The following is a 21,414-nucleotide window of genomic DNA, read 5'->3' on the forward strand; positions in this document are numbered from 1 at the left end:
AATATTATGTAATTTCTTGTACTTTAATCTGTCTTGAATACTACTATTCTGATGCTGCTGAAACTTAATACATCACTTAATACAGCACTTTTCATTGATAAATGTAATAATATTGATTTTCTGATGCATCGCGATCTTCATTTGAACAATCTCGATATCGATTCTTAAAACCCAAGATCGATCTTTTTCTATATGCACAACCCTGCACTACATTGAGAGGAAATCACTTGCATTTACATTTACATTTATTCATTTGGCAGACGCTTTCATCCAAAGCGACTTACAAAAGAGGAAAAACATCAGCGAATCATCTTAGGGAGACAGTGGTACAAAAAGTGCCATATTACAAAGTTTCACTATCATCAGAATAGTATACAAAACAGATTTAAGTGCAACAAGAAATTTTCTTTTTTTTTTTTTTTTTGTGACCGGTTAAGTGCTTTTGGAAAAGATATGATATGAGTTAGCTTCCCGGATTGAGTTGGGAAGGTCATTCCACCACCGTGGTATGATGAAACTGAAAGTCCGGGAAAGTGTTTTGGTACGACAAGGCGACGTTCCTTAGCCGACTGCAGGCTTCTGGTGGGAACGTAGCTCTGCATAAATGTTTTTAGGTATGCTGGAGCAGACCCAGTGACTGTTTTGTATGCCAGCATCAGGGACTTGAATTTAATACGTGCATGAACCGGCAGCCAGTGGAGGGAGACAAAAAAATGGTGTAACATGTGCTCTCTTAGGTTCATTAAAGACCAGACGTGCTGCTGCATTCTGGATCATTTGAAGAGGTCTAATAGCACATGCAGGAAGGCCTGCAATGAGAGCGTTACAGTAGTCCAGTCTAGTTATGACAAGGGACTGAACGAGCAGTTGTGTGGCATGTACAGAGAGGAAGGGTCTTATCTTCCTGATATTGTAGAGTGTAAATCTTGCATTTGCAACCAAATTGTATGCTATGGTGTAACTAAAGTGTATTTATTGGCTGGGTCCATAGAGCCAAGATGACAAAGATACACCATAGGACAGCAAAAGACACCAAGGACAAAGACTTAAAAAAAGACAACAACAAAAAATAAACATTAGCATACTTACAATATATATATACTGTGAACTACTAACATGAAGATAACAGGGCTCAACCAAGAGATACAGGATAATGGTGCAGTACAGGGGACCATTCAGTCAAAGAAGACAGCATCCAGCTGCAGGGAATTAACATGCTCTAAAAAGGGTAACCAAATATGAGAAAATTTTACCGTGGAGCTGTGAAGGGAGTGATTCATTCTTTCAGTTTTACAAAGAATAGGGCATCTTTTATCCATTGAGTATGGGAGTGCATCAAAATAACATGCCTCGCTAACAGTGTGAAAAATCTACCAGCTCAATGCAATGAGACGGCAACGTGTAATCAGGAAGCAGGTTCAAGGTGGCATTTATCGCAACTTGGGTCAGTGCCAGTGTAGATGCGAGCTAATTTACTTTTAGACCAGTGCACTCTGTGGACTACTTTACATTGTAAAACCCCATGGTGAGCACAGAGGGATAACGTGATAACAAGTCTCGGTCTCTATGTTAAGATCTTTAGCCTAAGTAGTAGGCAAATTGTCAGAGGCCAAATGGTGGCATGTGGATAAGGTGTTGAATATCTTTGAGATGGCACCATTTAGGTAAGGATTAATATTATAAATGGTGTCTACAAGGGTGGGTGGGGGGTCCAAATAAACAGAAATAAAGCTGCTTAAAAAAAATGCTTTGGAATGAAAACCAGTATACACTCAAAAAGATAATAGAAATTTGGAGAATACATACATTTTTATACAGTTTATCCTGCCAGCAAGAAATAAAGGCAGCAGAGAACATCAATGGATATCTTGAGTCAATCAATCCAGCAGTAGGGATGTCACGATAACCCCATTTCACAATTAATCGCGATTAAAATGCTCACGGTTATTTAACCATAAGAATTTGGAAACTATGGCTAAAACTGAAAAACAACCATGTTGTCCTTTTTGTTTTGTTTTAAATGACTGAACATTTGTCTTCCGGTGTGGGTCTAACTACTTGCGCCACGCGTGTGTCCTGCCCTCCGCCTGGCTGGTCTGTGAGGCTGTAACTATGGTAACAGAGTTCACGAGGTGATTGTCTAGGTAAGGCAGGGCGAGTGCAGAAAGTGAAGTGAACTTTCAGCACACGTGAAACTTTCAAAATGAAAATATGGCGGAACAACACGATCTACCGGAGTTGTATTGGCCGAAGAAGCAAATTAAATGAGCTATTTAGGAGCATTTGTCTCTCTAAAAAATGACACAGGAGTTGTTGAAGACGGGCATCCAGTATGCAAAACGTGCAGATGAAAAGTTCCAGAAAAAGCAATGAAAACATCTAAAATGTTCCAGCACTTGAGGGATCACCATCCAGAGAGTCAAAAAAGTAAACAATATATGTAATGTACTACTTACCTTTTGGTAAAGTCAAACACTGAATTTCAGCTTTATATTGTGAATGCGATGCCTCCAAATAGTTTATCCTACATCAAAAAGATTTCAGTGAGCGTAAAAGTGCTGTGATTATCCGGCTGATCTTTAGATTACTGAATAAAGAAGGTTCTCCTAGCCTGACACCATTTTAATTTAAACATACGGTTTAAGTATAGTTGTTTATTTCATTTTTTTATATTTAATAAAAACAAATTATTGAAAGGGTATTCATACTTTTTTGTTGAAAAGGTACAGTACATTTTGTTGTCAGAGGGTAGATATAGAAAATTATAAAAACTTGAATACAAGTTCTTTACCTACTTGTTTTTATTGTTGCATAATAGGTACATTTGCAGATAATAGTAAAAATCATGAAATCATAATTTTTTTTTATCAGACAATAATCATACCTTAAAAAATTATCATCGTGACATCCCTATCCAGCAGAGGGGAAATTACATTTAAACAGGTCTGAATAGTTCTTGGTTACACAGATGCCAAAAAGTAGAAGGTTGTCAGCATACAATACACTTTGTGCTCAGATCCCCCCTTACGATGCCCCAGAGTTTCCGCTAGAAAAAAATGGTGCCGGTCACTTAGGTTTGTTTTACGGACATTTTGATGATATGCCGGTCAAATATATCGCCTCTTAATTAGTCAAGTTGAGGAAAACTGGAGGCAGTCTATGTAACTTAAAAAATGACACAATCAGGCCGTATAGAATGCAACATATTATTATTATTAGCTTAACTTTCAAATAGACGAAAAAAAAAAAACATGAACGTCCGATTGGCGTCAATCAACGCCAATTGTTTTTTACTGTGGTTTCACACACATTCACTTTTTGAAACATTGAGGCACGGATGTACCTAATACAAATAAATAAAACATCTCCAGTTAACTAGCAGATCATTCATTTAGTCCGTTATTAAATAAGAGATCTAGCGCTAAAATCTGTTGTTTTTGAAATCAAGCGAGTGCTCGTGTCCGCTGCTATCAGTTGCATGGACGACGCTGCGCGAGTTGCGCAATCTTCACTAGGGCGCTGCGTTTCAATCTATCGCCGTTGCGGAGACTCTATTAATTCGGTGAAATCACAAAATAAAATGCACACAAACGTGTCCCTGCTTGATATAGACTGTAACCATGCACTGATGAACATAGGCTATTCAGTTTTGATGATAGAGAAAAAACTGCACGAATGTGCGGATTAGAAGCACTGATCTATCTATAATGAGATGTTCCTGATTCACCATCGTCTGGCCTCTGAAAAAAGCTTTTAAAGCTAGTCTGCCTGGGCCTGGCCATATTTGAAACGTCTCACTCAATCGTTCGTTGTTTAGGTCTATATTGCAGCCGTTTTAGGTGTGCGCTTTATTTGAAATGCAGCATGCGATGTTGTTTCATAACTTTCAAACGATAGAGCCTGTTCCTTTATAACATAGCAAGAGATCGGTGTATTTTTGCTTTATACATTTTAGGCTTATTCTCAAATTCAGATTGTGTTAGGGGGACGGGATTATTAGGCAATTTTAATCGGACAATTTGACCGGAGAGATTTAATTTTGTCGGACATTTAATTTTTTTACTGGCCAATGTCCGGTAATTACCGGACAACGGAAACCCTGCGATGCCCATCATCTGACTGGACCTGAGGACCACCTCTAGTGGTTCAATAGCGATGTTGAACAAAATAAAGTGGAATGTGGACAGTCTTGTCGAGTTCCACTTCTAGGGGGAAAATAATCTAGAGTAATCATTGTTTGTGCGGATGCGGGCTGGGGGGAAGCATATAGAAGTTCTATCCATTAAATACATTTTCTGCCAAATCCAAATCTTTTTAAAGAGCAACATGCAGGTTGGACACCCCTATATAGCATAGTGTATGTTGATGATAAAACAACTAGATTTTCTGAACTGGAGTAATATATATTTAGCCATGAACAATATTTTGAGATAAATTGGGATAAAATAACTTCCGCGTCTATAAAGCACTAACCGGAAGTGACGATGGCCGAGGGAGTCTGGTCAAGCTCAAGCTCAGGTTACAATGGATGCGAATGAAGAAACAGAGTTCTCCGGTGTGGACGAACATGCCTATGATGGCCCACAGGCCTATAATTATGAGCCTCCTAGGCGAGATAGTAGCCAGGGGGAGATCAGGGGGAGGAACAATGTGCAAACTACTAAATTCATTTCAGAAGGCAGACAATTACATTACGACAACCTGTCCTAAAGCTCAGTCTCTCTCCCTCTCTCTCTGTATTATTATACTAAATAAATATTAAATATTTAATATTATAAAAAATATATAAAAATATTATACTATTATTATTACGAAATTACACAAAGAGTTAAAATAATTAAAAGTAAGACTCTGCTAAGTGCTCGTTTTCGTTGCACAGAATGTCTGCTAACGTTAGCGCTTGGTCCTCCAGTCCCGCCCGCGCCAAAATCCGGTGTAAACTTTGACGGTGGACTTGACTCCATCGAGTGCACCGAGGGAACAGCATCAGTAATCAGCCTCACGTGGTCCTTACTCCGAAATCCCATCCATCAGAGACTCCAACAAATCTCCAGGTCGATAATTCTCCGGAGTGAAATGTGCGCCACAAACGACCGAGTGTGTGGTAACAGACGCGGCAGTGAAGTCTGCTCTCTTCACCTGCACAAAACACACCCAAGACCGAAAAGCCTTGTTTTTCCTAGAAGGAAAATGATGGACACGATGTCCTGACAGGCTGGAATTCGTGCAACCAGCACAAACACAATAATTTACCATTATGGCTTCTCTAAAACTCGATCTAAAACTTTCTGTCTCTCAATACTGCTCTAACTACATCAACACCCAACAAGCTGACCGCGAGCTCTTATTTGCCTCGCCCTACGTCATATGACGCGTTGCTATAGCAGGAAAGGCGTATTCCAGAGCCTAGCACATTTTCATCAAAATCTCTACATCAAATGAGATTTCATTAGTAATTTCTACATATGTGTTTTTAAAAGACCTCTGCAGACAATATAAAGTATTAATTCAGTTATAAATTCAACCTGCATGTTGCTCTTTAATGCTTGAAACAAATAGGGCCACTCCACCCAGTCAATCGCTTTCTCCGCATCCACTGAAATAACCAACTCGGGGGTGGCAGAGGATGAGTACAATATATCAAATAGACTTCTGACCTTGTGAAAAGAGTGTCTATCCTTGACAAACCCTGTTTGGTCTGTGGAAATAATTGTTGTCAGAACAGACTCTAGATGCCTTGCCAGTATCTTAGCTAATAGTTTAACATCTGCACAGAGCAAATAAATAGGGCGAAGGTTACTACAAAGTAGGGAATCCTTCTTTAAAATAAGAGAGATGGTGGCCTGTCTTAACACTCTGGGGTCGACTGACGCGCTGGCCCATCCTGCTGGATTTTTTTGTAATTACAGTGGACACAACATAAAATACTCCGTCATACAGATAAGTGCAAGACATCATTAGAGACAATAAAGGGTCTACTTTTATTTGTGTACACTCACAATAACAACAAAACCTTGTGCTTTTGTAAAATAAAGAAAACAAAAAGGGTGCACTTTCAGCATATTTCTGAAACATGTCACAAAAATGAACTGAAATTCCATGAATACTTATCACAGGCTACAAGATCCAGTTCTCAAAAGTCTTGTGGACAAATGTTTTGTATGTGTTATACATACAAAATTTTTGTTTTTTCAAAAATCACGCATAAATTTTATTTTCTCAAAAATACAATCATGTACACACATGTTGCTCAAATATTATTGTAGCCCAGTTTGTGCTGAAAACGGTGTTATCAGACTTAAGCCATTAATGTTTTTAAGCAACCCAGAGGGTTAAAGTAGGGGGGAGTATGCTGGTTTTTAATGATTCATTAAGCATATTTATCAGTAATGGGGATAATTTATCAGTGAACGCCTTTAAAAATTTGTCAGGAAGGCCAACAGGGCCTGGATATTTGCCATTCTGTATTGAGAAAAGCACACATTTAATTTAATTTACTGTGAAAGGTTCATCCAGCCCAGAGGATATTTCAGGATCAAATGGAGGGAATGTTTAAAGACCTAAAAAGCTTTTATATTGAGTCTCATCAGATGAACATTCAGAGGTGTATAGCAAAACATAAAAATCCCTGAACTGATCATTGATGATTTGGGGGTTAATGGTTATGCCGTCAGCAGTATTACTTTGTGTAATATACTGTGCTGAAGCAGATTGTCGAATCTGGTGGGCGAGAATTTTACCTGGTTTTTCTCCAAACTCGTAACAATTATGATGAGTCATTAGTAGTGCTTCTGTTGCCTCATTAGCGGTCATTAGGGCTGTAATGATTCATTGATCTGGATCGATTCATCAATCCAATAACATCGATATAGATTTTTTTTTAAGATGTACCTTTATTTTAATACTCTCATGTCAGCCACGCCCGTACACATTTCTGTCAGTCGATAAGCAATCTTATTACATTATTTTGACTCAAGAGCGCAAAATAAGCTTTTCATGTGTGAAATGGATGTGCGCGGGGTCTTTGAAGCCAAATTGTGCCCTGCTATCCGTGCGGCGTGCGCATGCTTCAACCGGGTTTCCTGTGAAATTCGAGCTCCATTGACAGGATCCGTGCAAGCGCATCAATCGTGCGCTCCTTAAAATGTGGGCTCTCATGACAAACGCAGAACGTCTCACATGCACGATTAATTCGGGCTTCCATCGATATCGTTGCACATGAGACCCATTTGAATTTTGCTATTTAAAAGTACCATGGAGCAGTTCAACCATCATGTAAACCATCTTGACAATGCCGACATTCTGAACAAAACTAATGAGGGAAAGAAAAATTACCTGCTGCCCAACACTAGCATCAGTTATAAGACTTTACACATCAACACCCTTACTAACATTTATCCAAGTTAACTGTAACAGAATTGTTCATTACAATGGTGGAAGTTTTAGTCAAGAAACCCAAAGATAGCACAGATAGTTAAAAACAAGTCATGGGTATGCAAGTACTTTAAATTGGATTAAACTAAAAAAAACAGTAATCAAACGATTGATGATCACTTGTGTGTTATATCTTTTTATATTATTAATCTGTACAATTTTTTTCAACATCTGAAGTGCCTTATTTTGTTGTGGATGTGCCAATATGGATACACAGAGCTGAATAAAATTATCAAATTATATTTTGGTTATATTTGAGGGCAAAAAAAAATGCAATGTATGTGTGTAAAATAGGCACATAAAATCGGAATATCGATCACAGGCTCCTGAATCGAATCATATCGAAATCGTATCACGGCAGACTTTGAAGTATCGGATCGCAGGTCAAGAGAATCGATATAAGATTGTATCGTGATGAAACATCTGATTTATACCCCTAGTGGTCATGATATCAAATTCAGCATTTTTTGTAATTCATTCTTTAAAAAGATAAAAGAGTCATGCATGTTCACACATCTGCAGTTCCGCCAAAGCCCTGGAGATACAGATACTCTTTTCAGTAGTATTTTTCTGATAAGCAGAATAAGATATTATTTCTCTGTGCAGGTAGGCTTTGCATGCCTCCCAAATTGTTGACGCCGATACACCTGGGTTAACATTAGTGGAAATTAAGAGGTTGATGCAGTTGTCGATAATTTGAAATCAGGATCAGTAAGAAGTAGCGAGTTATAGTGGCAAAGGGATCGTGACAGGGATCTACCAGGAAATGAGATATCTACTATGACAGTCGCATGATCTGATATTGCTATAGGGCAATAGGAACAGGAGTTGACAGAAGAAAGCAGTTTGCTATCGATAAGAAAAGTCAATTTGGGAGAAAGTACCATGTACGGGAGAATAGAAAGAGAACTGCTTGTCGCTAGGATTGAAATAGCGTCATACATCCATTTGACGAGGGGGAGGGCATGGCATAGAATCAGCCGATTAGCGGGAGAGCAAGATGACACTGGTTAGAGAGAGAGCTGCACGTATGTGTGTCCTTACGCTTATGTTTGTTTTATGTTGAGTTTCTGATTAAACTTTACGTTGACTGTTCAAATGGTTCCCCCCCTCCTCCTTGTCTGTCCTTTACTTTGTTACAGTGGTGCAGAAACCCAGAAGGGAGGAGGTATGCGCTGTCTCAGAGTCTTCACCGCTGCCATCCATCAGGGGATCAGCCACTGCCGGCTACCTAGAGCCGGAGGAACCATGGCAGTCTGCCGAAAAGGGGAGAAGCGGTTCTGTCCACCAGGGGCTGGAGGACTCGCCGCCATCCGCCGGGGGAGGAGCGAGCTGGCGTCCACCAGAGGGCGGAGAAGCGGTTGAGGACCAGGTGATGGCGCGTCCAGGAGCCGGCAAGCAAGTTCTTCTCTCTCTCTCTCTGTGTCTCCGCTCAAACTTTCCCTCCCCCCACGCCTCCCCTCATCTCTCCACCAGGTTAGCAGGAGGCAGGGTGGAACACCAGCTGACAGAAAGTCCGGAAGGGCAGAGTCTCCCCTCCAGAGATGGGGGTGGGGAGTTCATCAGACTATTGGTCCCCCGGCCTGAATCAGAGTAGGAGTGTGACGAGGAGTGCGTGGCCGGACCGTGAATCAGCCTGTGCTGAATCATGGCCTGTGCTGAATCAGCTGATCAGCCACAAAGCGAGATAAAAGGGCAGCCAGAGACACCGGTTGCACCTATTGCGGACAGTCTGAGAACTGATGGAGGGATTGTGCATTCCTGGTGTAACTCAGGCAGTTGTTGTTGCCATCCTGTACCTGTCTCACAGGTGTGATATTCAGATGTACTGATCCTGTGCAGGTGTTGTTACACATGGTCTACCACTGCGAGGACGATCAGCTGTCCTTTACAGTATGGGCATTGCAATTTATTGCCCTGGCCACATCTGCAATCCTCATACCTCCATGCAGCATGCCTAAGGCACGTCCACGCAGATGAGCAGGGACACTGGGTATCTTTCTTTTTTGTGTATTGCAGAGTCAGTACAAAGGTCTCTTTAGTGTCCAAAGCTTTTATAACTGTGACCTTAATTGCCTACCGTCTGTAAGCTGTTAGTGTCTTAACGACCGTTCCACAGGTGCATGTTCATTAATTGTTTATGGTTCATTAAACAAGCATGGAGTTTTTATGCCATTAAGATCAATCCATAATCACGTACGATAAATTGCCTTTCAAGCATGTATACCTTGTCGTCATGATTAACACAGCCTAACGATTGGGGTAAATTCTGTCATGTGAACACATCTGTGCATTAATGCAACTTTATTTTGACAAAAAGTGTTTCCAAACCAGTTTATTGCGTCATTTGAAGTATCGACATAGAGATTATGCGCTAGTGTTAAACAGAAAAATTTGTCGACACTTCTACAGAAAATTCGCATTTCCATGAGCTTTATTTTGCTGCGCTAAAACTTTTTTTGCAAAAGATCCTCGGATAATATGAAATTACAGATTCACAACACATGAATTACACTTCTGCAAAGCATAAAGTACTGCTAATATTTTTTTCTTATACTTGCAACTTGATTTACACCTTTACAAAATGCTCTGTGCACATGCAATTTAATTTTAAGCTTGCTTATTTTTAAGCTTAAATTCGTTTAAGAATTTTATCAACCCAGTAAATTTAATCAAAAAGTAAATTTTATTTACTTTTCTTACTCTGCGTATGCAAATAATTTAGGCACTATTTTACCTTCATAGAAATCCCCACTTCTAACCTGAATGAAATACCAATATACTTGGATCACAATAAAATAAATAAATGATAAACTCGAGAAGCATTTCTCAGTATATGATTATCTAATAGGCCTACATTTGCATGTGTTAATCCACATGAGCATCCAATTACAAGGTGTCTTTGAGCAATATTTCTGTAATATCAGCATGCCTGACTTTTGCTACCATACGAAAATGCTATTTGCTTTAATAAGATGCATAATAATTAATAACACAACTGAATGCAGGCGAGTTCTATAAATGCAATCAAGGCTAATTACTTTTATGTAACAAATAAAGCTAGTCCCTAAAGCACGTGTTTACAGAGTTTTAAAAAGATTAATTGGGCTGACATTACATGACATGAAAATACAATAAAATTGTATTTTAAAATAAAGATTACCAAGGGGAAATTACTTAGCATTATTGACAAGGCACATGTGGTCAACCTTGAAATGCTAACCTGCATGTGTGAGGTACAAAAATAAAATCGAGCATTCGACAGCAGAACCAACAAAATCTATATTCGACGATTTTATCGAACAACCCAAGGTTAGAGAGTGATAATAAAATACAGGTAAACATAAAATAGCCGTAAATATACCTGTAGATGAATCCTGAGTGTGTGACACGACGCGATGATGGTCCACAGTAAGCAGGTAGACTAAAAAATACCGAGCAGTTTATGTTCGATTCGCGAACCAATCGTTCTCATGAAAAGGTTCTTTTTAATGATTCTTTAAAAACGATTCGGTAAGATTTTTTTGAACCACTCGACTGTAAAACTTTGTTTTGGGAGTAAAACTGTCAGGTGGATGAGATTACTTATCCACAATGATAGAAAAAGAACGTAAATGTAGCGCAAGGACTTCTATGCACAATATGTTTGCGATGACACAAACGAATTGGTGAATCAGTTTTGAACCGGTTCATTTTAATGAACCAATTCACTAAAATGAATTTATATTTAAAGTGGATTTTCCAGAGATTTATGAATGACTTAAAAAAGCATGCCCTGCCGTGAAAATACACTAAAGTTTTCCCCAAGAATGAATTATTATTATTATTATTATTATTATTTACAAGACCATTAAAAGTCAAGCCAAGCAAACAGTAAAAATGTTCATCAAAATGTTCACCCTGTTCAGTATTTTTTCCCTCAAGTTCTATAAAGTGCCATAGCATGGAAATCCATCAGAGAGAGAGAGAGAGAGAGAGAGAGGGAGAGAGAGAGAGAGAGAGAGAGAGAGAGAGAGAGAGAGAGAGAGAGAGAGAGAGAGAGAGAGAGAGAGAGATAACTACCAGATAAACTTGTGTTTTCTAAAACATATTACCTGTCCCTGTCTCTTAGAAACATTGTTAAGGTTTTGTCACTGTATGTTCACTACAGTGAATCACTGTAACATAGTTCTCGGCTATTTTCCTCTGACCACAATGGGTACAGAAGAAGAAATACTTAAAAGTACAGTGCTCCCCCCAAACAAAACCTAAAATGACTGTAAAAATTCAAATTTTAAAACTTTACAGCTCAAAGAAGTTTTAACAGAAGAATGAATGTACTGTAAGTGCTTTTATAAAATTATAAGCTTAACATTTCTGCTTTTAAACCCTATTGGCTTCAATTGTAAGTGCCTCACTATAACCTACTTTTTTGCTTTTTTGGAGAAAAGGAGGGTTTTGTCTCACCAGGGGTGATGGTCAGACTTGCGTTTATCATTGAAGGAATGAGCATTACACTGGAGCCGGATCGATTTGGAGGTGGAGGGTCCATCATGGTCTAGGACGGTGTGTCACAGCATCATCGGACTGAGCTTGTTGTCATTGCAGGCAATCTCAACTGTGTGATTTACAGGGAAGACATCCTCCTCCCTCACGTGGTACCCTTTTTGCAGGCTCATCCTGACATTACCCTCCAGCATGACAATGCCAAAATATTTTTTTGTGGTTACCAACATCACACCACAAATACTGTTGATTGAGCTCAACTTGTTTTGAACCTGGACTATTCCTTTAAGTTTTTTTTGTTGTTGTTGTTGTTGCTAAAAATCTTACACGCCATCATTGACATCACACCTCATTCATAAAGATATACTGTATTCAAACTTTGACATGTCGCAGTCTGTCACAAGACATGCAAGAGCCAATGGTGTTTGACATCACTATGTTAAACCTTTTAACTTTTAAATGTTTAAATTATAGTAAAATTTGAGTGTTATGGCAGCAGCTATCACATGTCTTCAGAAGACTTGCGCTGCATCCCAAACCACACACTTCTGCCATTTTCTGTGTCATTTGAAGTGTAAGTAGTACAAGTGGTATGTTAACACTGAAAATGCAACAGAAAGAAGTGTACAATGAATAACCGAATGATGCACTTTTTCAACCATCAAAACGGAGGGTGCATTCCCCTCCGAATTGATCATACCTATGCCCCACTCCTAGAGTTAGGTGGATTAATTGTGAGTTGTAATCAGGTACTGATTCTGCATGGTAATTCTGCATGGTTAATCGTTTGAGTGGTGCTAAATCCATAAATTCTGAAAAATTATTGTTATCGTGTTTTCCACCGTGGTGCTAATAGAGGTCTAGGCCCTCCATCAATGACAGGCTCATATATGTTAATATGTTATTAATAATTTACTGCTGTTGCCTTGTTAATATGTAATCATGTAAGATACAAAAGTATCTGTAGTCCGTTTATGAGTATTTTAAATGATAATTGAATCCAATTACAAGTACTTTATTTTTGTAATCTGATTGCGCAATCCAGATTACATGTAATATGTTACTACCCAGCACTGCCTACTCCCTTCGAAGACTTACCATCCACTGTGAGAGCTTTAGAGGGCTGAAAGGCTTAATCTCACATTTAAGTAAAAAATGTCAAGAAATTATCTTTTAAAACGACCTTACTGCATGGCTATAAGGATTGTTCTCCCTTTGAAGTGCCCTCCGAAAGCATAATTTATGCCATTTGGAACACAGAGGGAGTGCGGAATGATGGACCCTTCATGCACTCAGCACTCGCAGCATGCCGTACGTAGTGGAAGGGGTGGAGTAACCAAACTGAAATGCTGGTCTGACAGAACAATTGTAAATTATGGCAAATGTAGCAATAGTGATACTTCTATGAAGACAGCACCATACAAATGTGAGTCGAATGCTTTACCATCACACCACGCTATGAATATGTACATTGTTTGAGATACAAGTGTTGAACTGAGGTTGGCGAACGCACTAAAGCTATCAGCTACACATCACATGTTTTTGAAACTTAACCATCAGCTGTTAAATGGTGAATGCTTCTGTGTAGTAAAAAAAAAGTTCACACACTTCATGGCTAAGTGTGTAGTGTTTATTTTAAGTGCATAAGTGCATACTGGGACACAGCTTTGTATAGTGCACAAACAGAATGGACTATTTTATGACACATTTATGGTTCTTTAATGCAGGATAAAAGTTGCTAGTGTTTTTGAATGAGTGAATAGGTGAATGACCTATAAGGGTACAAAATACATGATAATTTTAATGGTTAGTGCAATTAGAAGTGCCTTAGATCATAATTTAAACATATTTTATTAATTCTGTAGTCTGAAAGTTCCAATTATGTCCTTTATCTGCCTTGCTGCATGATTTGTAAAGACACAAGTTTCAGTAGATAGTAAGCACCAATTTAATATGCAGCCACAAACAAGTCTTTCCACTCATAAGACATCTCAATTAATAATTTTAAATGTCTATAGAGAGAACAACTACTGGAAAGCAGAATCTTTCAAAAGCACTACCACACAATCCTGATATTCCCTGGTTAGAGATTATGATTGACTGATCCCCCAAAAATGGAAATTTAGGTCATGATCTCTATGGTATATTCCAACAACAAAGGACAAAAGGCTTCATCAAAACAGCTCTGATAGTATACACTTCACTTATTACTTTAAATGCATTAGAGATTTATGTTTGAATATTAGTTATTCAAATTAGATGTCAATCAATTGTTATTCTGTAATTATGCTGCAGCGTTCCATTGTGAATCCAGATTAAATTCCAGTCTTTGTCACGTCATATCCCATTCCCCCTTAAAGAGATGGTTCACTCAAAAATGAGAATTCATAATTTACTCAACCTCACATTGTTCCAAATCTGTATGACTTTCTGTCTTTTTTGACACACAAAGGCAGCTATTTAGTAGAATGTCTAAGATGGTATTTTCCATACAATGAAAATGAAGAGTGACTATGGCTGTCAGACAGGCTTTTCAGTGAACAGTGACTTAAATTTTAGTCATAGCGCACAAATCATATGGATTACTTTTATGGTGCTTTTTGTCATTTGGAGCTTGATGGCCTTAGTTTCCAATCACTTTCAATGGATGGAAGAGAGCAGCTTTCTGCCTAACATCACTTTTTGTGTTCCACTGAGGGGTAAAAAGTCAGGACATTAATAACGTGAAAATTACAATTTGAAAAACGTACAATTTGAAAACTTAAACTATTTCAAAGAGTTCTCATCAAAAAAATAGAATAGAATTCAATGAAGCTGTCAGCTGAGGACATGTGAGGCATCTATTTCTCAAACTAGAGTCTCTGATGTACTTATCCTCTTGTTCAGTTGTACATCTGGCCTTCCACATCTCTTTCTGTCCTTGTTAGAGCCAGTTGTCCTTTGTCTTTGAAGACTGTACAACTTTGTATGAAATCTTCAGGTTTGTTTTTTGTTAATTTCAAGCATTGTACAGCCGTCATTCCTCAAAACAATGATTGATTGATGAGTTTCCTGAGAAAGCTGTTTCTTTCTTGCCATTTTTTACCTAATGTTGACCTAAAGACATGCCAGTCTATTGTATAATGTGGCAACTCAAAAACAAACACGAAGACAATGTTAAGCTTCATTTAATGAAACAAATATTTTTTCAAATGGTGATGGTGCTGTTTTTTACATCAGTAATGTCCTGACTATACTTTGTGATCAGTTGAATGCCACTTATATGGTATGAATTAAATATCAATTTCCTTACGAAACTGTACATTATTCCAAACTTTTGGCTGCCAGTGTGTATATATATATATATATATATATATTTTATTTTTTTTAAAGGTGCCGAGGGAGCCTTTAACCCCCTCATTTAGGGTAGTGATCGACCGATATGGGTTTTTTAATGGCCGATGCAGATATCCAGAGAGCAGGGTGGCCGATAGGCCGATACAATGCGATATATCACACAGTTTAATATACTAAATAACATAAACATAAAATTGCTAAAATATTTATTTTACACCAAATATGATCCTTTTACTTATTGGACAGCTAGTGAAAAACGTATACGTATTTTGTTTGAAAATAAATGTGATAATTTCAGGGATTTTCATTACCAACATAAATGTTGCAACATAAAAAATATTATTAAATATTAGATCAATTTTCTTCAAAATCAAACTTTAGATGCTCCACATTTTAATCTCACAAATGAGCAATATTTTGCAGTATATAGTCAAGTCAAGTGTTTTTATTGTCGTTCAACCATATACAGTTAGTACAGTACACAGTGAAATGAGACAACGTTCCTCCAGGACCATAACCGGCCAGTCACGGTTTGTACACTTTTATGTGTTAAAGAAAGTACAGTGGTCATTTTTGTTGCTGTTTAGTGTCTTGGGAGAAAATCAAATCAAAAGTGTCTTTACACCCATGTTACTTGCAGCCCTGTTGTACACTATACCCTTCCCAGCTCTACCGTCTCATCCTAACCTCAAAAGAAGTTAATAACTGAATTGTGGCATCTCAATATATATAGGGTAATTCCAGTGACAAATCACCGTCAGTTGTCAGAAAATCACTGCAAATAGTTTTAATTTGAATTGACACTCATCAATCAGTACGCTGCTCCTCAAGCCACACTCTGAATTTTGACCAGTGAGGCTCAAGGGGTGTGCTCTCTGGCTTTTATCTCTCCAGCAACACTTGACCCTAGTGCATTGACCTTGACTATTGGAAGACAGAAGACAATGTGTGTTGGATCAGAAAACATGTCTACTTTCCTGGGACGGTGACTGGTAATAGGAGGCAGTAATTTTTGTTATGATTTTCTGTGTAGACGTGTACGGGAATTCCAAACATGGGAACAAAAAAAAAATAATATTTTGAAGATAGTGCTGGTCGATTTTTTTCCATGCAATTACTATGAATGGAAAGTGGAGCTTTCAAGCTTGATGAAAAATGAAAAAGCACCATAAAAGTGTCCCATACAACTTATTCAAAACCTTCTGAAGCTATTTGATAGCTTTGTGTGAGAAAAAGACAGAAATTAAAGTCGTTATTCACTGAAAATCTTGACATCTGCTCTATCTCTCCTTTCAAATCTCCAGTCCCATATTGTAATTAGATGGAAAAGAGCAAAATCACAGTTTTAAAAATGTCTCCTTTTATATTCAGTGGAAGTTAAGCACTGTTCATACCGCCAACGACATTGTCACTTGCTGTCGCTAGTCTCTGTACTGTGATGTCGCTAGTGGGCATTCCTACTGATGTTGCTCTAATATTAGGCTATTGGTGGACTTCACATCCGGCCATAGTAGCTTTTGAAATGCTGATTACAGATAATAGGAGGAGAAAGCATTGTATATTACCTGCAGCAGAGCTCAATGCATCATTTCAAGAACAAGATGAATGATCTATAAATATATGAATCAAACTCACTCAGAAACTCACTCACTTCCAAATGTCGCTCGTCATTTGCATAAAGTTAAACTTTTATCAACTTAGTCGTGTTGCTCACTATACCCCCATCTTGCCGCCAGCAGTCACTGGAAGTCACTGGAATTCGTTATGCTCTCATTGAAAATGAATGGGAACGTGTATCTTCGTCTTATGGCTTAAGAAAGTCCTATGGATCTGGAACTACATGTGGGTGAGTAAATGATGACAGAATTTAGATTTTTGGGTCAACCACTCCTTTGATAACCTCATAACTATAACCATAACCAAAGGAACTGTCACAAAAATTATTCATTCAAATTCTGACATAGTTCCCTGGGGTTGACCCAGCTGTTCCATGGCCACTGATGAAGATGATGATGGTGATGGAACATGCTGTACTTTTCAGTGCTATTCTCCGCTTCATTACAAATTCATTTTCATGCTGAATAACTCCATGAGGTTGAGCGCTCACCATGTAAATTGTAACATTCACATATGGCATGTGTTTAATTTTATTGTTCAAGCATTGTCTCCCTGCCCATCAAACTTCCCAGTGCTTTCGTTATCACACAATTCTGCATGGTTTTCTAAGAAGTCTAGAATAATAAGCATTTTAAACAGATGATTTTATCCAAAGTGACTTTCAATACACTTGAAGGGACAATTCCCCCTGAACATACAACCTTATATTTACAAGCCTAGATCTTTCACCTCTTGCAACACGATCTTTTTGAAAAATTAATAAATAAAAATCTATAATGTTGGAGTTTTGGCCTGGTGGTTGGTGCACAGGCTCTTGTTTGGTAGGGTTCAAGTCTAACCGCATTATGTCTCACTCTTCCTGATTTTGTGAAAGACTGTTAAAGGCCAAAAAATAAATAAAAAATTATATATAATAAAGCCAATATAAAACTGTATAATGCAATGTTTAAATATTCTCCCTTGCAGTTATGTACCGTGTAACAATTGTTGTCACAGTGAAATACATTCAGAACTGAACTGAGACCTCTAGAGAGATTATAGATGATAGACAGACAGATAACTAACATGATCTTATACTGTATAAATGGGTACAATGGGGCTAAAAGGTCCATAGTGGTAAAAGACCATTGGATATTATTTTTTCCAAAAACATTAGATGCCAGAAATAACTGTTATAGCACCTTCCTAAACTCCTGTAACACTGCCACAAATTGTTTGACATAAGTGGGAAGGAATTCATTTGTTGGTATGAATGTGCAAAGTGGGTCCATTTTGACTGCTGGAAAAGGCAATATAGATTAATTTGTAAAAATAGGCATGTAACATTGTAACTCTAAAATGTACACTGATGATTTTCATTTTCAGAAATGATTTTAACACAGTTGAGATAGATAAAAACACCCAAAGAATACATGTAAATTGAGACAAGTTGGCCAAGCTTTTATTGATACTCAGAATGTAGCATTTCCCCCGTCTTTATAGACATTTATAGACAACAAAACTATAGTTAATTTTAGTTAAGGCAGTCTTTCATGGGTTTTTACACTAATTAAGAATTAATGCATTTTAATGGTTCTCCATATGGGTCAAAAATTAGCCGAAGGACAAAAGGAGGGCTCTTAAGACAATAGGAGGGTTAAAAGCAGTCAAGTGCATTCTCTTGAATTTCCTAAAAATTAGACACAAAAGGCAAACATGCACTCAGTAACTTTTTATTTGTGTTATCTTGGACTTACAGTGACACCTAGAGGAGTGGATGCAGTATCATTCATAATCAATAGCTTTCAATTACTGACGCCACTGTGGAAATGTACTATTCACAATCAGCCATGAGAAATTTAATCCAAGAGTGGAAGTGTCCAATAACAAGACCAAGTAGGTATATCCAGCTGGTCATGTGATTCTAAAATGGCAGCCCCCATGAGGGCGTCCCTGCCCCATGTAGAATAAAACCACTTTTATAAGGTTACTGATATGACTAGAGTCCTCATCTCATGTGAGTGGCCATAATTTTACAAATTTTTCAAAATTACAATTAATTTCTTTAGGAGTAAAACTTTTAAATGGGAAAAAAATATTGAGTGCCCCTTTAAGAAAAACGTAGTATGTTGAGCTGGCTGGGACCAACCTCTTCCCTTTGATGAGAAAGTTACACGATTAACCTACTAGAGAGCGCAGTTCTCTCACACGAAGAACTGAACTGTCACTCCATCCAAGGACTCTACAGCACCCTCTCCAAGAGCGCGCAGTATACGAGCAAACCGTAGTGATTTTCCTCCCTCTTCCATTTTAATCTAAGTGGTTTCCCCCTATTTTTACGACTTTTTTAAAAAATTTGTATCATCTTTTGGAAAGCTGGAAGACACCCTAAACTGCGCTCAGTTCAGCATGCGTTTGGCGCACGGAGCACACTCTTGGCGAGCTCCCCGTCGCACGGCGCAGGGATGATGTTCAATTCATCGTGCTCGTTAGATTTCTTCTCGTTCACTCATTCAGAGGTCGTGTCGGAAGTTCTCAATGGTTGTTCACAGCTGCTCTATAACGTCTCAATGGCCATGTGGAACAAATCCTGCGGGGAACAGTTACTCGATTTCACCACGGCGGAAAAGATTTTCATCGGGATGATGTTGGCCATCATCACCACTGTGACGGTGATTGGAAATACGCTGGTGGTGATCGCGGTGTGCGTCGTTAAAAAGCTCAGACAGCCGTCTAACTATCTGTTGGTGTCTCTCGCCGTGGCGGACCTGTCCGTGGCTATTGTGGTGATGCCCTTCGTGATCGTTACGGACCTTACCGGAGGAAAATGGCTCTTTGGAGAGGTCTTCTGTAACATCTTCATCGGCATGGATGTGATGTGCTGCACTGCGTCTATTGGGACGCTGTGCGTTATCAGCGTGGACAGGTGAGTTCAGGTTGGGTTCTTTTTAAATAATTAGCAATTAAGGTGACGCTTTTATCCAAAGTGACTTTGACCCCTGGAGTAACCAAAGTGTCTTGATCAGGAGCGCAATGGTGATCAGCCCTTAATGTATCAGCCCTTGTGGTGTTTGAACCAACAAACTTTAGGTTACTAATCCAGATTGTAACTATAGGATACGCACCCTTTTATGAAAGGGACAATGATATGAGATGGTTCGCTTTCTCAGGGAAAAGTGACATAGTTATTTGACATTAAATCAGTTTTATGAAGCTGACATGTTTTGCATAATTTTATTAATTATTGTATATGCCTAATTAGCATGCATACAGCTAATGATTTCATATTAGTCTAATTGAGAGAGGAATTCTCTTGAGAGAGACTAAGTGCAAATTTTGTTATTTTAGAAAAATAGTTGTCCTGACAGTTTAAAATGAACTAGTGAAGACAAAAACTATTATTATTTATAAAATAATATTTATAGAAATGTTAACATACATGAAGTGGACATGAACTACCATATATATATATATATATAAATATATATATACACATACACAGTGCCTTGCAAAAGTATTCAGACCCCCTGACCAATTATCTCATATTACTGAATTACAAAATGGTGCAAATTTCATTCTGTTTTATATTTTAATTTAAAACACTGGAAATAAAAATTAATTATTGTTAGGTGACATTGGTTTTATGGTGGGAAATATTTTAATAAAAAACTGAAATATCATACTTGCATAAGTATACGACCCCTGTGCTGTGGAAGCTGCCAGATTACACCCATGAAAGAAATTGCCATAATGAGGGCACAATTATTTTACCATTGGGATCCACCTGTGAATCATTAAAGTTGCAATCACATTTTCTGGATAAAATACAGTTGGTGAAGGATCACTGGTCAGGCTGTAAATCTGAAGGAAAATGAAGACCAAAGAGCATTACACAGAAGTTAGAGATAAATTAATGAAAATGCATAGATTATGGAAAGGGTACAAATTAATATCCAAATGTTAGGATATCCCAGTGAGCACAGTTGGATCAATAATCAGGAAGTGGAAGCTGCACCACACCACCCAGGCACTGCCAAGAAAAGGCTGTCCCAAGAAAAGGCTGTCCCTCAAAACTCAGCGCTCTAACAAAAAGAAGACTTGTGAGAGAAGCTACAGAGAAGCCAACGATCACTTTGAAGGAGCTACAGACTTCAGTGGCTGGGAGTGGAGTAATGGTGCACCAGTCAACCATATCAAGAGCACTGCATATCGCTGGCCTGTATGGGAGGGTGGCAAGAAAGAAGCTGTTACTCAAAAAGTACCATCTGAAGGCATGTCTGGAGTTTGCCAGAAAGTATGTGAGTGTCCCAGCTGCTATGTGGGAGAAGGATTTGTGGTCAGATGAGACCAAGATGGAGCTTTTTGGCCAAAACTCAAAGCGCTATGTGTGGCGCAAACCTAATACTTATGCCTCAAGATACACCATCCCTACAGTGAAGTATGGTGGTGGCAGCATCATGCTGAGGGGATGCTTCTCATCAGCAGGGACTGGGCATATTGTTAGAATTGAAGGAATAATGGATGGAGCAAAATATAGGGAAATACTGCAAGAGAACCTGCTTC

The 21,414-nt window shown here is 38.4% G+C and overlaps 2 protein-coding genes across 2 annotated transcripts in view; one reads left to right on the forward strand and one right to left on the reverse strand.

Moving 5' to 3' along the window:
- The window catches only part of LOC127637186 (piwi-like protein 2), a 77,190-nt gene extending 58,030 nt beyond the window's left edge, over positions 1 to 19,160 (reverse strand). Inside the window, exon 1 of the mRNA XM_052118134.1 lies at positions 19,060 to 19,160. Coding sequence (XP_051974094.1) covers positions 19,060 to 19,160 — 101 coding nt within the window. The remainder of the gene's footprint in view (positions 1 to 19,059) is intronic.
- A 156-nt stretch (positions 19,161 to 19,316) lies between these two features.
- Positions 19,317 to 21,414, forward strand: part of LOC127643281 (5-hydroxytryptamine receptor 7-like) — a 44,182-nt gene continuing 42,084 nt past the window's right edge. Inside the window, exon 1 of the mRNA XM_052125951.1 lies at positions 19,317 to 19,777. Within this exon, the coding sequence (XP_051981911.1) occupies positions 19,317 to 19,777 (461 nt within the window). The remainder of the gene's footprint in view (positions 19,778 to 21,414) is intronic.

Source organism: Xyrauchen texanus, chromosome 4 (assembly GCF_025860055.1).
Source record: "Xyrauchen texanus isolate HMW12.3.18 chromosome 4, RBS_HiC_50CHRs, whole genome shotgun sequence".
In the NCBI taxonomy this organism is placed as follows: domain Eukaryota; kingdom Metazoa; phylum Chordata; class Actinopteri; order Cypriniformes; family Catostomidae; genus Xyrauchen; species Xyrauchen texanus.